The sequence below is a fragment of the Lithobates pipiens genome, unplaced genomic scaffold (assembly GCF_037356315.1).
Source record: "Lithobates pipiens isolate NorthernLeopardFrog02 unplaced genomic scaffold, aLitPip1_a1.2 Scaffold_13, whole genome shotgun sequence".
In the NCBI taxonomy this organism is placed as follows: Eukaryota; Metazoa; Chordata; class Amphibia; order Anura; family Ranidae; genus Lithobates; species Lithobates pipiens.
This window is the reverse complement of record NW_027507718.1, coordinates 187,334,701-187,351,564: the sequence shown is the minus strand read 5'-3', so window position 1 is coordinate 187,351,564 and position 16,864 is coordinate 187,334,701. Positions and strand designations below refer to the sequence as shown.

The window sequence follows — 16,864 nt, the reverse complement described above, 5'->3', positions numbered from 1 at the left end:
GGAAGCAGGGTGAGGGGTTATAGCCAGAGGGACCGGCCCTCTGGGCAGTGCTGTGCAGTCTTGCCGTTTTTACATGCGTTAAATGTTCTGCCTAGTCCTCTCCTGAAGGTGGTGTGATAACCCTAAGGTCAAGAATTAAAGGAGCTGTGTCCGTCAATGAACGAAAGAGGAAAAAAAATACTTAATCCTGGGGGTCCAGCTCTCTAAAAAGAGAAGCGTTACAGGCAAAACCTTGTTTCTTCGGTCACAAGGTCCGGGTACCATTCAATTTGGCCTGGAAAAAGACGCTTTGAATGGATCCGGTTGCATGGCTTCCCCCAGTAAGGAATATTCCAGCGGAGCTCAGCACATCTTTACTCGTGACCAACACCAAAGACACTGGTGAAAAAACGGAGGTACGCCTGGTAAAGGGAGGAGTTATATGGCAAATTAAACTTCCTGTTCAGGGTGTGCTAGTGTCCATCACCTAAAGGTACCTATATAACCCAAACAGTAATTACTGTGGCTCAGTCTCCCATGATGTACGATAAAGAAATTTGTTTTTAGTAAATTCACCCCAATATGTCCCACTGCTCCTGTAAGGGTTGCCTTACTCTAACAAAATTATTACATTTGTTAAGCAGATGCAATATGTAAAATAAACTTCACCTGAATTTTTTTATTCTGCTACATGTAATGGCACAGAGAATGCTAAACTAATTAGGAACCCCTGTCACAGTCAGTTACCACTAAAAGTGTGCTTACTCACTCCGATCTAATCACAGAATAGTATGTGTTCAAATCTTTTAAAGCAGAGTTCCACCCATTTAAAAGTCAGCAGCTACAAAAAGTGTAGCTGCTGACTTTTAATAAAACGGACACTCACCTGTCCCACAGTCCAGCGATGCAGGCACCCGAAGCCTCGCTCCTCTTCGCGGCGCCGGCATTGTAACTGTTGGCGCCAGGCTGTGGCTTCACAAATCTTCTGATATCCGTGACGTGTCCCAGAAGATTGCAGGGAGGGAGGGGGGGAGAGATGAACTTTCTCTCCATGCCAGGAGAGGAAGTGGGAGCTGGGTGCCTGTCAAAACTGGGTACCTGCTCTCCCCCCCCCCCCCAACAAAAAAATGACATGCCAAATGTGGCATGTCAGGGGGGTCACCAGTAATTAAAGCGGAAGTTCCATTTTTGGGTGGAACGCCACTCTACATAAGGCACTAAGGTGAATGTTAATTGAGGAAGTAAGCACTGTATGAATTCTGAGCATGACCAAACTGAAAGTTCTTGTTTACACCCACTATTAAATATGGTAGTTATATAATTATAGGGGGACATTTATCAGTTTTCGTTGCACAACATGACAACGCTGCAGAGGAACATTGAGAGATTACAGACAGACTTAATACAAGGTTACACAGACTGAGTCAAATGTTCCTCCCTCAGCTGCTGTTCCCCGTAGCACAGAATCAAGCCTGAGACCAATCATGTTTAATTGTGCGCCTGTTTAGACAGAACACCAGTCTCATCTTAAAGATTTATTACTTATCAGAATTCTTCAGTAATAAAATAGGTCTCAGACCTGTACAAAATTTGTTGCAGTTGGCTAACCAGAATTCTGGGTGCAGGAGTAGCAAATGTACAGAAAAACTGTCACAGAGGCATTACTAAGTGACACACAGCCAGATTTGCGGTAAATGGCACGCCTAATTTTCTTAAAAATGGCACCCATAGTGTTAATTGTAAAATGGGTTACTAATGTAAATATGGTGTGTAATCACATTATAGATAATTACATTTCTGAATAAATAATATGTAGCTAAGTAAGATACCTGGAACTTTAAGAGGAACAGTCAAGTCAATCTGCACCACGGGAATGTGATCAACACCAGGTGAGTCTTGATACATCTGTAAAAAATGAAGCATGTTAAAAATATATTGGTGCAATATTAGAGTACAAAGTAGAAAAACGCAAAGAAGATTATACCAGCGGTACAGTATACAAAACAGTTTAACCACTTGATGTTTTCGGGGAAATAATTTTTTGCTAGAAGATTTAGAACCTCCAATATATATATTTTGAAAGCAGAGGCCCAGAGGGGAAAAAAAAAAAAAAAAAATCGATTTTAGTGCACACTAACACTCAATTTTTGAGAAAACATAAAACATTTTACATAGAGCAAATGGATACCAAGCATGTCAAGAAAAATACACGCACGCAGCGTCGTCAAACTATGACTTAATTGTGAAAAATGACTCTAGAATTATTGCCCTTACTCACTTCGACATTTGTGGCAATATCTCGCATGTGCCTGCAATGGATAACATGGATGGTGGACAGAGCTGTTCACTTTTAAAAAACATGTAAAATTTGCGTTGTTCCGTGTTCCTGTGCAGCAAAAGTTAAGCTACATACGAAGGCTGGGAGGAGTTGAAAGCTCGTCAACTCCTACCAATAATGCCTATGGTAACATGCTGTAAATGTGTCTGTTGTGTTTCTTTTACCGTGTGTTTGACAAGCGTTCAAAAAAATTAAGTGAGGTGGAAGATGGAATATCAGTGAGGTGGAGAAAAATCACTTGGAGTGCCTTCTGGGGTGAATTTTTCTTATGTACGTTAGTTCAAGCACATAGAATATACTGTGATTCTGTACTTGCCAAATATGCTGCAGAAATCTCCCTCCACCGAGTCTGGCTGCATCCATTTCAAATGTGGGTAGCTGAAGCTGCTGCCTGTTCAATTCCTGGATTTACACAGCTACACAGAGGCAAACCTCCAGCTCTGCAGCTCTCATTTGCCCTCTTATGACTCACACCCCACCGCCATCCCTAGCAAACTCATGAGAGAGGGCTGTGCATGTCGTCATAAGCCTAGGCTTTTTAACAAACAGGAAGTGGGCTATATAACCACTTGCTTACCAGGCCAATTCTGACATTCTTATCCTACATGTAAAAAAATAAAAAAAATATTTTTTCATCATACTTACCTGTAAAATCTTTTTCTTTGAGTACATCATGGGACAGAGTTAGGCTAATATTCATTACCTACGGGGCTATACTTCATCACCAGGCAGGTGAATGGACACTGATAGACCAAAAGGTCTTCAGACAGGAAGTGGTCCCCTATACAACCCCTCCCATACAGAAAGTACTGACAAATAAATCCCATTTTCTTTTTCATACATCATGGGACACAGAGATAGGCGAATATTAATTACCTACTGGAACATCCCAGAGCAATAGCCTTGAGGGGAGGGAGACACCCTGCCAAACAATAGCCATCTGACCTTATATGGCAGCCTGCAGTACACTGCGCCCGAAAGCAGAATCCTTGGCTGCTTGAACATGCACTCGATAAAATGTTGTGAACGTATGCACAGAATATCAGGTAGCAGCCTTACAAATCAGAGCCACAGACACCGGATGGCAAAAAGCCCAGTAGATTCCTACACCCTTGGTAGAATGAGCTCTCTCCCTAAAAGGAGGAGCTTTACATTTCAGACTATAGGCCTGAATGACCAATTGGTGGACCCAAATGGCAATGGAAGCACTGGAAGCTGCCTGCCCATTCTTGGGTCCTTTTGGTAAAACAAAAAACTAGTCTGATCCTGGGATCTCTGCAGATCTAGACAAATAAACCTAGACTGCCGGACAGCATCCAAACGACGCAGTCGCCTCTCTTTCGCCAAACAAGGCTGAGAGAGAAAAAAAAAAAAAATAAGGAAAAATAATGTTACGATTTAAATAAAAGATAGACATCGCTTTTGGAAAAAAAGGATGGAACAGGTCGAAACACGACCCTGTCGTGGTGAAGGGTCAAGTATGGTTACCCTGCACGAAAGGGCCACTAACTCAGATACCGTTCTAGCCGAGGTGATGGCCATCAAAAAGGCTAGCTTGCATGATAGCAAGTTTAATGAAATTTCAAATGCTTGTGTCTAAAACACAAACAGCACCAAGTTTAAGTCCCAAGGACACGTAGGTGACCTAATAGGGGGAGGCAAATGAGTTGAACCCTGCATAAAGGTTCGGACCAGTAAATGGGAGACTAAAAACCTTTGGAAGAATACTGATGAGCCCGAAACTTGACCTCCAATTGTACTCAAAGCCAATCTGATTTCCACAGCAGACTGTAGAAAAGAAAGAATTCTCCCAATCGCCTATTTCCAAAGATGTCGTTTTTTGGCTTCACAAAAAGCAATATAAGTCTTCCACACCTTACGATAGATCTTCCTAGTGACAACTTTTCTAGCATTCACTAGGGTGGAAGACACCACTGGTCCCGAGAAGCCACAGTCCTTTAAATCACTGGCTTTAATAGCCATACCGTAAAATTTTGAGAATGTAAATTGGTTGGAATATAGGACCTTAAGACAGTATATCAGAGCAATGTGGAAGCGTCCATGTCCCGTCTATTGTCAGTCTCACAATCTCTAGGAATCAGGGCCTTCTGGGCCAGTCTGTTGCCACAAGAATGACAAACTACCTCTCCCTGAATCCTGCGCCACAAATGTGGAAGGAGAAGGATCAAAGGGAAAGCATAAACCAGGGAGTACTGGCTCCATGGATCTACCAGAGCATCTGTTCTGACTGCCAGATGATCCCTTGTTCGGGACACAAACTGCTGTAGCTTGTTGTTGAACCTGGATGCTAGTAGGTCAACCTCTGGCCATGCCCAACATTGGCAAATTTCCTAGAACACCCCTGGGTGTAGGGACCATTCTCCTGGGCAGATCTGTTGGCGGCTGAGATAATCTGCCTTCCAATTCTCTACTCCAGGGATATGGACTGCTGATATTATTGGCACATGTCCCTCTGCCCAGGCTAGTTTGTGGTTCACCTCCTTAAGAGCTGAGCGACTCCTAGAACTGCCTTGGTGGTTTATATAGGCCACTTCAGCGGCTTTGTCAGACTGAACCCCGATGAGGTAGTCCTGAAGCGCCACTCCCCAGGACCGTAGGGCCAGTTGTACTCTGCCTGTAATTCCAGGATGTTGATGGGCAGGATCTGTTCTGTCATTGACCATTTCCCTGAGCTGTGAGCCCTTCTACGGACGCTCCCCAGCCTGAAAGCCTGGCATCTGTAGTCAGTACTCTCCAAGTTAACAGAAGGATTTTCCCTTTCGCAGGTTCTGATCCTGCTACCACTAGTTTAGGCTTAAACGTGCCCCAGGAGATAAGAACATGGTCTAATCCAGGGCTTGTCCTCTAATGTTCCAAGCCAACAAGATGTCTTGTTGTAAAGGCCTGGAATGGAACTGGGCATAGAGCACTGCCTCAAAAGGAGGATACCATCCTCCCTAGAAGACTCTTACAGTGCCCCTTATCTGACGCACACTGATGCTTCAGGGCACAGATCCTTGTGGATTGCAAGAATACTCTTGCTTGGAACGTATATAGGATCAGACCTAAATACTTTAGACTTTGAGCTGGTTTCAAGTCTGACTTTTTGGTATTTATGATCCAGCCTAAGCTTTTTAAATACAGCATGTGCATGTTATGCTCTGTTCTAGAGCCTGTAATGAGTGATCTGACCGGGAGGTCATCCAGATACCTGAGCACCAGGATCCCTTGGGCCCTTAAAAGATCCAGTACTGGTGCTAGGACCTTTGTGAACACCTGGGGGAGCTGTGGCAAGCCCGAAGGGTAGATCCCCCCAAAACAGAAAATTACATTCCTCTACTGCAATTCGCAGGAACCCCTGATGAGGCTGAAAGACAGGCAAGTGTAAATACACATCTGTGATATCGATGGAGGCTAAAAAGTCTCCCATCTGGAGCAAGACTACAATTAAGCGGACAGACTCCATCCTAAAGCACTGGACAGGTAGATACTGGTTCAGGGATCTTGGGTCCAAAAAAGGTCCTTGCGTCCCCATTTGATTTTAGAACTGTAAATAGGTTCGCTCTTTCGGATACAGGAACCTGTACAATCACTCCATGATGCACTAAATGCTGAAGTGCCTGAAACAAGTCTGTTTTTGTAGGATCCGAGGGAACGCTGGATCTTAGAAACCTCTGAGGGGGGAACCCCCCCCCCCCCCTCCAGCTTGTAACCGCAGGATATAGTTGAGGTGATCCCCTCGTCTTGAACTTTTGTTCTCCAAATGTCCACAAAGTACAGCAGCCTTCCCCCACCCTCAAAAGGAGGGCTTGGTGCTGGATTTAGAAAAGTTTTGGACCCAGGGCTTTTCCTGTCCATGGCCTTGCGGCTTGCCCCTGGCCCAAGTGCCCTGTTGGCGGAACTGCTTTGTCGCTGAGACCTTTGAGGAAGCAGTCCCTGAGGTTTTAAATGAGGGACGCCTGTTTCTCCACAGGAAGAAGAAAACTCTTCCCTCTGAAAATCTTTTGTATATATTCATCCAAATGATCACCAAATAAACATTCCCCCATGAAAGAGGAAACCTGGCAATAACTTTTTTTTTTATAAAGGAAGCTCGGCTGACCAACTCTTAAGCCACAAAAGTCTGCGCATACGTACAGACAAGAGCCAAAAAGAGAAACCTGCTGTACTAAATAATTTTAAGGCGTCAACAGCAAAAACAGCGCTCAAGGAATATCAGTCTTCTTGTCAACCAGATCATCCACCCGGTTAAGCTCTTCAGGCCGTTTGATCTGATCCTTTCATGGACTGGCAGATACCAAATGCTCCAACAGCTGGCTGAGTAGCCGAACTGGCCAAAGAAAAGAAAGCCTTTAATAATGACTCCAATTTCTTGTCAACAGGGTCTTTCAAGCCTACCAGACAAGTTAAGTTCTTGTTTAAGGAAGAGACTGCTACATCTACAGCCAGCATGCTCCACTTAACTTTTCATCCATGCAATATAAAAGGGAAAACCTCTTAAAGAGGAACAAAAATCCTAACAGGATGTTCCCAATCAGTATACACTGCCTGTTCCAACAGAGGGTGTAAGGGGAAAACCTGTGTGGCCTGAAGAGGCCTTAGGCACCCCAAAGAGGACAAGGGGGGCTCAATAACCTCTGCAAGAGTCAACTTAAAGGCAGAACGATCCATTTCGGTAAGAGTCAGGATCAAAAGCCTCTGCTACTGAGAGGCATACATCAACTAAATATCTTCTTGTCCAGATTGCTCAGAAGCAGACTCAACCGCCAGGCCCTCCACAGAATCCTGAGCACTTCCCCATCCTCAAGTCATTCCTGCTCCAAACTATGAGGCTCCGGTGAAAAAGGGGATCTGTCACGCTTCTTGCCGCCCTGCAGGATGGAGGCCATCATGCCATCAATCCTGTGCTCTAACCAGGCTAGGGCCGAGGGCAGTTCATCTTTGGTGATCAAGGATGAAGCAGCAGCTTTGACTGTAGGCACAATACCAGACAGGCGCAGCGGCTCAGATTGGCCGGAAGTCTCTGGTCTTTCAGGGGATACAACACTAGTGATACAACTAGATTCATCAGGAACTACTGATTACATAGGTGTGCCCTTCCCTGTAGTGTTAGTCCCCCTCCTCTTTTTTTGAAGACATAAAAAGAGTACCTGGGTCTAGTATTAACACAACTCAGAAGGGAGACCCTTTAGGGCTCACCAAGCCCCTATGCAACAATCCTAAGCACCTTTAGCCTGCCAAGAAACACCTGGTGACTCATGTGACCCGGGTAAGGAGAAATTAACTGCTGCAAATGCCTGGTTCAGAGCCTGCTCTGTCCCCCACAGCTGCCCTCTGGAAGTACTGCACGATTGGCATACATAGCTTAAATAAGCTGGCTGTGCGCCAGAACGCTTTGCATGCGTACGCCTGATTCCGGCGAACAGGCATGGCCGTATTTGCGTATGCCCAGATAAAGGCTACAGCAAATGTGCGGCGAAGCCGTGTGCACCATGGCCGCCAAACAAACTGATAAGCCCAGCGGCGCTCTTGTGCCAAGGCAAACCAAGGCGAAATGGCACACAGATGAGCACCATCATACCGGTAAAAAGCAGCCAGACACAAGCAAAAATAAAAATAAAAATGTACACTTTGCAAACACCCATAGCTAGCCCAAAACTCCCCCGTATAGTCACTGCATACAGGTGTCCAGCCTCTAGCCATCTTGACCGATTGTTACAATCATTGGGATATCCCACAATAAGTAGATAAGGGGGTTTCACTTAACCGTCCAGGCGCAGGGCAGCTTAGAAACAAAGAGCCCAATCTTTACCCTTCATGACGGGTTCCTGTAACTTGAGGACCTTCAAGAACTGGGTAACCTTTTCATATTCAGGGTTTACTCCCTTGGACCTGTACAACACCCTGCAGGAATGTCTTAGAGCTGTGGTGTCCAGGATTCCATTTCGCAGGGTTCAGCGCCCGGAGGACGCATTACAGGCAAAACCTTGCAGGATCGAGTCTTCTTTGTGACGCTCGGGTACGATTTATCTAAGCATATAGAGCATGTGTCAAATATATCTGATCGGTCAATCCCTTGATTCATTTAAAACCGTTTGTGGGATTAGAATCCTGGAGCTCAGAGAACTCAAACAACTGTGCCATCCATCCTGCAGACACCGGTAAAAAAAAACAAAAAAAACTGAAGTACTTCCTGTATGGGAGGGGTTATACAGGGGATCACTTCCTGTCTGAAGACTTAATTCTACCAGTGTCCATTCACCTTGAGATGAAGTATAACCCAGTAGGTAATGAGTATTAGCCCAACTCTGTGTCCCATCATGTATGAAAAAGAAAGCTTTTTTTCGCTAGAACATTACATTAAACCCCGAAACATTATATATATTTTTTATTTTTTTGTTTTTTTTTAGCCCTAGAGTTATTTAGAGCAAAAAAAAACATGGTTATTTCCCCTTTTAAATGATTATTTCCCCTTTTTTTATGTTTTAAAGCAGTTTTTCAAACGTGTTTTTTTTAGCCCAATTTTTTTGCATAATGTGAAAGATGTTACACCGAGTAAATAGATACCAAACACGTCACGCTTCAAAATTGCACTCACTCGTGGAAAGGCACTAAACTTCGGTACGTGAGAAAATCCCCATAGGCGACGATTTAAAAATGTTTTACTGGTTACCTGTTTTGAGTTACAGAGGAGTTTTAGGGCTAGAATTATTGCTCTCCCTCTAATGTTCGTGGCGATACCTCACATGTACGATTTGAATACCATTTACATATGTGGACGCGACTTGCGTATGCTTCTGTGTGCGAGCACATGGGGACAGGGGCACTTTAAAAAAAATTTACTTTTATTTTTCTAGTTTGACACTTTTTTTTTTTGATCACTTTTATTCCTATTACAAGGAACGTTCCCTTGTAATTGGAATAAGCATGATCGGTTCTCTTTACAGTGAGATATGGGGTCCATAAGTGCCCACATCTCACCTCTAGGCTGGGAAGCCTGAAATACGATCTCAGCTATCTAGCCAAGGCGGCTCCATTTTATCGAATGCAGAGGCTGGGCGTGACGTCATAACATCGTGCCTGACCTCCAAACAATTATACAAACTTTGGGGACAATCTGGTCCACTGGAAATCTCTATGGTCAGCATCCGGCCCCAGCAGTTCCCTTCTCTGGTTCACAGATGGCAGCATCGAGCCCGGAGAAGCACCGGAGAGCGGCGGGAGGGGACGTTGCCTCTGGCTGGCCATAAGAACAGCCTCTATGATTGTTCCCATGGTGTAGGGAATCACTGGCTGAAAGAAGATATCTGAATGATGTCTGTAAACGCAGGCATCAGTCAGACATCACCGCTCAAAAGACAAGGACGTCATGACGGCCAGCGGGCAGGAAGCAGATAAGGCATTTACTGGCAGAAAAAAAAAAAAGGTTTTACTATCCAAAGTTAAAACAAAGGCAGAGGATTTAATAGATGTAAAGTTGAAAAAATTACTGAAGTACCGCTTTAGTATCTTTATGTCAATAACTTTAGCCAGACTGGTATCATTTACTTTTATTTAAAAAGAAAATCGCATCACTGAAATGGCTCAGAAAATAATGTATATTCATAGTCTGCTACGGGAGGACAATCTGGGTCAGACGCAATCTGTGCAGGAATGTTTATTTTTCTAGGGACAAAGAGGCTCCTTCAATACCATTATTTTCACTGTTAGAAAGTGCAAACATGAGAAGAGATCCACAACTGAGTTTTGTGGAATGTATAATTAAAAAGGAAATTTTCTCTCCCAATCACAAAGAAAAGGATTAGACTTTCGAAACATAATCTGATGATGTTGATCTTAATTCAAGTTTGACAGCTTTTTGCCCACAAGTACCAGAGCAGGCAGCATCAGGATACTTTTACCAGTTAAACGATATTACGAAAGCTCTTGTTCAAAGCACCCCCTGTGGCACCAATTTATATTCATTTAAAATACATAGAGGACTGTCTGAGTGACAAAGCTACATACCTTCTGAGGGGAAGGTGAACTTTTAATGTAGAATGGGTTGTTTGCTTGTTCTTCTTTACGTACAGCGCGCCTCTGTGGAGAAAAAAAAGAAAAGAAAAAACACAAATACACATATGGGAAAAGAATGAATATTAGCTAGGAAAAAAAACGTTTCTGGAAGCGTAGGAAATAGATGGTAAAAAGTCAAGAGAATTCAAAATGGTGCCCATTTCAAAATTCTTCCAATGGGTTAATAAAAGGAGTACTTTGCATTCCAGGCAACAACATTTGATCGTTCGTTTGGTTGTCAAAGTGGTGCTGTATTGATGGCTGTATTTTTAATTTTTTTTAACATACTCCCATGCTACTGGGGACTACCACGACCAGGATCGTCACTGACGGACGTACGGCCAGTTTGAAAACGTTTACCCCATTCAAATGTCTTACTGCGGCTGAGTGTCCCAACACCGTACTGTGCTTGAAGTCTTCTGTAGATATCCATGGGTTTTACACCTACATTCACAAGAAACTTCAATCACCATGCGCTGTTCTATGCTCGCACCAACACTGTTGTCTGCCAGCTTGATTAACGGTGTCTGTACTGGCACGCGATATGTGCGCCGCCTATCAGTAATAGGACAGACTTGCCACTTGCATGTAGTACAGCCATGTTAGCATTCATTTTTATACCCGTGAAATTATAAGTCCCGGTTTGACTCGATAGGCCCCTGTGTTTATATATACAAAAAAAAAAAAAAACTTGCTAACGAAGTATTGTAACGATCTTACATTTCAGACACTAAAGACCATTTGGTTTCTACTCTGAATACAGTAATGTAATAAGTGTTAACATTTTCACTTAAGAGACTGGAGCTCCTTTTTAATGATAAAAAAGTAGCCAGAAATGGTTAAAATGAAAAAAAATGCAGTGCACTCCGGATAAGGGATAATTGTGCTTTGCTTCTTGTGCCATTTTGTTAAATGAGCTTGTAAAATTACATTTGTGACTGAAAACAAGCTGTATAATTAAGCCATTGTCTGGTATTAGTGTCATAAAAACAAAGTGGATGATGTACATTTTCGTACCCTTGCTAACTCTTCTTCATCTATTTCTGGTCGAGAAGACTTTCCGTGTGTCTGTTTCTCATCCTGAAATATTGCTTTGGGCTTTTCATCTTCTGATTCACTATCTGATGGTGGTTCATTAATCCAAGCATCCAAGTCTAAGCTGCAAAGAAAAAAAGAAAATGTTAACCACTTGCCGACCGCCAATTTACGTCAGTAAAATGGCACGGGCAGGCAAAAGGGCGTAACCCTTAAGTCACATACCCGCAGGTCCTGGGAGCTCCATGTTCACCGGAGGCCTGCGGCGAGGAGAGGCAGAACGGTGAGACGCCTATGTAAACAAGGAATTTCCCTGTTCTGTCTAGCAACACGACAGGGATCTACTGCTCCCTGCCATCAGGAGCAGTGATCTCTATCATGTTTTGAACCCATCCCCACCACAGTTAAAACACATCCAGGGCATACACTTAACCCCTTGATCGCCCCCTAGTGTTTAACCCCTTCCCTGCCAGTGTCATTTATACAGTAATCAGTGGCTATTTGCAGCTCTGATGAGTGTATAAATGTCAATGGTCCCAAAATAGTGTCTAAAGTGGCCGATCTGTCTGCCATAATGTCGCAGTCCAGAGAAAAATAGCAGATAGCCATCATTACTAGTGATAAAAAAAGTAATAAAAAATGTCAGAAATCTTTCCCCTATTTTATAGAAACTATAACTTTTTCGCAAACCAATCAAAATAGGTTTATTGCGATTTTTAACAAATAGATGTAGAAGAACACACATCGGTCTAAACTGTGGAAGAAATGTGTTTTTTTTATATATTTTTGGGGATATTATAGCAAAAAGTTAAAAAAATATGATTTTTTCCCCCAAAATTGTCAGTACCTTTGTATATAGCGCAAAAAACACAGAGGTGACCAAATACCACCTAACGAAATCCCTATTTGTGGAAAAACAAAAAGGACGTCAATTTTGTTTGGGTACAACGTTGCATGCCCGTGCAATTGTGACGCAGTGCCGAATCGCAAAAATTGCTCGTATCAGGAACGGGGTAAATCCTTCCGGGGCTGAAGTGGTTAAACTCCAGGGAAAAAAAAGCCTTTTAAAATCTGCTGGCACAAAAGGAACTGGGTACAAAGAAATGAATGTTACTTCTTGGATCTCTCTTTTGTTAGGAAATGACTGGTTCACCAAGTGTGGACAGCATAGCTTACACTATACTACTATGGCGCTGAAAGGAGATACATCTTTCCTACGCTGTAGCAGCTCTAAACAGCCTTTCTTCTCCCCTACCCATTTACAGAAAGTTTTGTAAATGCATTTATAGAATGCAGAGCTTACTGTAATTAGGCAGGGGAGAGAAGGGGTGGCCACAGCACCTGCGAACAACCCTATGGCTGTTGTGTAGGACACCTGAAGTCAGGGTGTGGGAGCACCAGAAATAGAGATACCTCATTGACTGTCAGTATTCAGTGAAGCAGTAGAAAAAAAAAATCCGGGAGCAGGTATACAAAACTTATTGCGATTGCATAGTCTGGTTGAAAAAAAAAAAATAATTAAAAAAAAAAAAATAATAAAGTTACAAAGGCCATCTAGTTCAACTAGGAAAAATGAAAAAAAAAAAACTAAATACGAAAAAAACAAAACAAAAATTAATGCAATCCTATATCCACAGTTGATCCAGAGGAAGGCAAACAACCCCAGCAATACATGACCCAATTTGCTGCACGAGAGGAAAAAATGACTTCCGGATCCCCCGAGAGGCAATTGGATATTCCGTGGATCACTCGACTCCTTGTGTGCTTGCAAATTTTAAAAACATTGTTTTCCTGAAGTTTTTCTTTAATACATCCAAATTAGAAAAATACAAGCTTTCTCCCCCCACCTTTTCATTCTGGTTGCAATAGAACATACACACACACACACACACAGTATATATATATATATATATATATATATATATATATATATATATATATATATATATATATATATATTCAATCATTAAGCAACAGAACTACAAGATAGATAAAACAATTAAAACATATAAGTTTCCAGGAGCATTATGGGTTATCTAAAGAACATATAGCAATAGCCAACCCTTTTTGGGTGGTCATGTTGGGTTAAAACCTCTGACAAACTGTTTTGAAAGAGAATGACTCGCTTATGAATTTATTTTTCAACACTAGGCCGTGTAGAGGATTTTACAAAGAAGACTATCATTATATGAAATATTTCAACATTCATATATTTCAAATATAAAAAAAAAAAAAGATTCATAGATTTTGATGAAGGGGAAATCGTGAAATATATGTCACAGTGTTGTGATATACTGGAAAATTCTAGCTCTGGGGCAGTGTGTGTAGCTGACTGGGGTGTTGGCAGGAGAGGTTTCTATTTTTCTGAAGTTTTACAAGTTGAGCTGAGTTTATGCACAATATCTAAATTTTTTATTTTAGCAGCACCTGCTGCAGCAGTTTCATGCCTGCATCCTGTACACCTCTGTAAATTCAATTTGGGGCCTGTGCAGATGGAATCGGTTTGAGATGCTTCTGAGATCATTCAGAATCTACCGACAGGCATCTGACCTGCAGCTAACCTGCCTCAAGCAGACTTCCATAGGAATGCCAAACAAAACCCTTCTGATGCAGACAAAAGCCTGTTCTACACAGGCCCTTATTGATTTTTGGTTGTTTGGATACACAACTTTAAAGTGGTTGTAAAAGAAAATGATAATAAAAAAAAAAATAGGATTTTTTGTACTCACCATAAAATCCTTTTCTCTGTAATTCACCGACCGACACAGCTCCTCTCTGTAACAAATGGGCTGTAAGCCTTATCACTAGGAGAATACTAGGCATAGTTGTAACACAACACTCAGAACTCTTAGTTCCGCCCAGGGGGGCGGTCCCTCAGGATCCAACCCTCCACCCTGCCAAGCAGCATCAGTACGTCAACAAGCAGTATAACATAAATATAAAAAGGAGGGGCGGGTGCTGTGTCGGTCGGTGAATTACAGAGAAAAGGATTTTACGGTGAGTACAAAAAAAATCCTATTTTCTCTTATATTCACCGACCGACACAGCTCCTCTCTGTAACAAATGGGACGTCCACAAGCGGTGCCAAAACGAGGGGTGGGGAAAAAAAAAAACAGTATAAAAATGTCATCCACCATGGCAAGTGGGAACTAGTGAAACTATACCCACAAAAAAACAGCAGTGCGTGGAAAACCACCACAAAAATACAGGGCATCCTCAACAGGAGTCATCACCAAGACCGCACCAAACTGCGGAAGTAATGCAACAGAGCATTAACATAATAGTACTGCGTTTTTTTCGAAAAACCAGGAGAAAAATATCAGCATATTCAATGACAACGGCCACCTGCAAAACTTTGCAGCAAACAGGCATCAGCCAATGCACTGACGTCTACCTTGTAGAACTTGGTAAACGCGTGGACAGACAACCAGGTCGCGCCTTACACAACTGAGCGACCGACGCTTGGTGTCAGAAAGCCCAAGACGTTACGACTGCCCATGTGGAGTGGGCCGTGATCGGAAAGGGGGGCACCTGCCCCTTCAAGGCGTAGGCTTGTACTACAACCTGTCTGATCCACCTGGAAATGGTGGCAGACGAGACTGCCATGCCTTTCTTTGGACCAGCCACCCGAAACAAACAGTGAGTGTGACTTCCGAAAGGGAGCAGTGGCAGACATATAAACCTTCAGAGCCCTAACCACGTCAGGAGCGTGAAGGGCCACCTCCTTAGGGTGCTTCGGCTTAGGACACAGAGATGGAAATACAGCGTCCTCGTTGATATGAAAAGCCAAGACCACTTTTGTTAAAAAAAAGACGGTTGCGGACGCAACACCACCTTATCCCTGTGGATAACCAGATAGGGCGACTTGCAGGACAAGGCCGGCAGTTCCAAAACCCTCCTGGCCGATGTGATGGCCACTAGAAAGACCACTTTCTGGGAAAGGATCAACAGGGGAATCTCCCTGATGTTTTCAAACAGTGTTTTTTGAAGCGCTGACAACACCAGGTTCAAATCCCATGGGGGTAACGGTGGACACACCGGAGGGACTACATGTCGCACCCCCTGAAAGAACGAAGGTACTCACTAAGGAGTGCGATGCCAGGGGCCGTTGAAAAAAAAGACAGCCAAGGCTGAAATTTGCCCTTTGATGGTGCTCAATGCTAATCTCTGGTCTACTCCTTGCTGGAGAAACAGCAGGAACCTAGATATGGAAAAGGAGTGCGGATGCCATCCTTTCTCCTCGCACAGAGAGATGTAGGCCTTCCAGGTAGGATGGTATATCTTCAGAGAAGATTTCCATGCTCTCAACATAGTTGGAATCACAAAGTCCGACAGACCCCGGTTCCTCAACACCTGGCTCTTAATAGCCATGCAGTTAAAGCCAGCGATGGTAAAACAGGATGGAGAATCGGACCTTGAGACAGAAGGTCTTCTCGCAACGGCAGTTGCCAGGGAGCGTCTGCCACCAGACGCACCAGGTCTGTGTACCAAGGATGCAGAGGCCAATCTGGGGCAAACAGTGTCACTGGGATCCCCTCGGCTCCCACTCTGCGAAGCAGACATGGTAAGTTTCAGTGGAGGAAAGGCGTAGATCAGCTGGTACTGACCCCACAGAGCCAACAGCGCGTCTGACGCGACAGCCCACGGATCTCTTGTCCTGGACAAGGATCTTGGCACCTTCCGATTAAGACGGGAGGCTAGTAGACCCATGTCTGGCGTGCCCCACTTCAGGCACAGCAACCTGAATATCTCCAGATGCAATGCCCATTCCCCTGGGTCCGGCATCTGTCAACTCAAGATAGTCTGCCTGCCAGTTCTCTACTCCCGGGATGTAAATGGCTGACAGGGCCGAAACGTGTCGCTCTGACCACCGAAGTATGTGAGCAACCTCCCGTGCAGCGGCTGAGCTTCTTGTTCCCCCTTGGTGATTGACGTATGCCCCAGGCCGTGGCGTTGTCTGACTGTATCCTGACCGGACGCCCTTGAAGTCTCATCGACCATGCGTAGAGGCACAGCCTGAACGCTCTCAATTCGAGCAGATTGATCAGCAACTCTGATTCTTTCCTCGACCAGAGGCCCTGAGCCGACTGAACCCCCATCACTCCACTCCAGCCGGATGGACTGGCATCCGTAGTGATCACTGTCCATTTCAGAGGAAGGAATGATTTTCAGGACTGAATCACCGGGGGATCTCAACCAAGAAATCAGCGAGTCTCTGACTGACTGGCTCACCTGGATCTGTCGATCCAGGGACAACTGAGATTTGTCCCATTTTGTCAAAATCTCCTTCTGCAGGACTCTGATGTGGAACTGGGCATAAGGTACTGCCCCAGTACTTGCATGCAAAAGCAGAGCGACGACCACTTGCGGTTCATCAGCAGTTTTACCGCGGATCTGAGAGTCTGCAATTTGTCTTAAGGTAGAAAAACTCTCGCTGCCCTGGAGTCCAACAGCAAG

At 43.9% G+C, this 16,864-nt stretch overlaps 1 protein-coding gene across 4 annotated transcripts in view; it reads right to left on the bottom strand.

Annotated features, from left to right (window-relative positions):
* The window catches only part of AP3D1 (adaptor related protein complex 3 subunit delta 1), a 167,653-nt gene that overhangs the window by 82,006 nt on the left and 68,783 nt on the right, over positions 1–16,864 (bottom strand). For all 4 annotated transcript variants that reach the window (XM_077475978.1, XM_077475979.1, XM_077475980.1 and 1 more), the window contains exons 17-19: positions 11,390–11,531; positions 10,325–10,396; positions 1,809–1,884 (exon numbers count right to left, since the gene is read on the bottom strand). In XM_077475978.1, the coding sequence (XP_077332104.1) occupies positions 1,809–1,884; positions 10,325–10,396; positions 11,390–11,531 (290 nt within the window). The remainder of the gene's footprint in view (positions 1–1,808; positions 1,885–10,324; positions 10,397–11,389; positions 11,532–16,864) is intronic.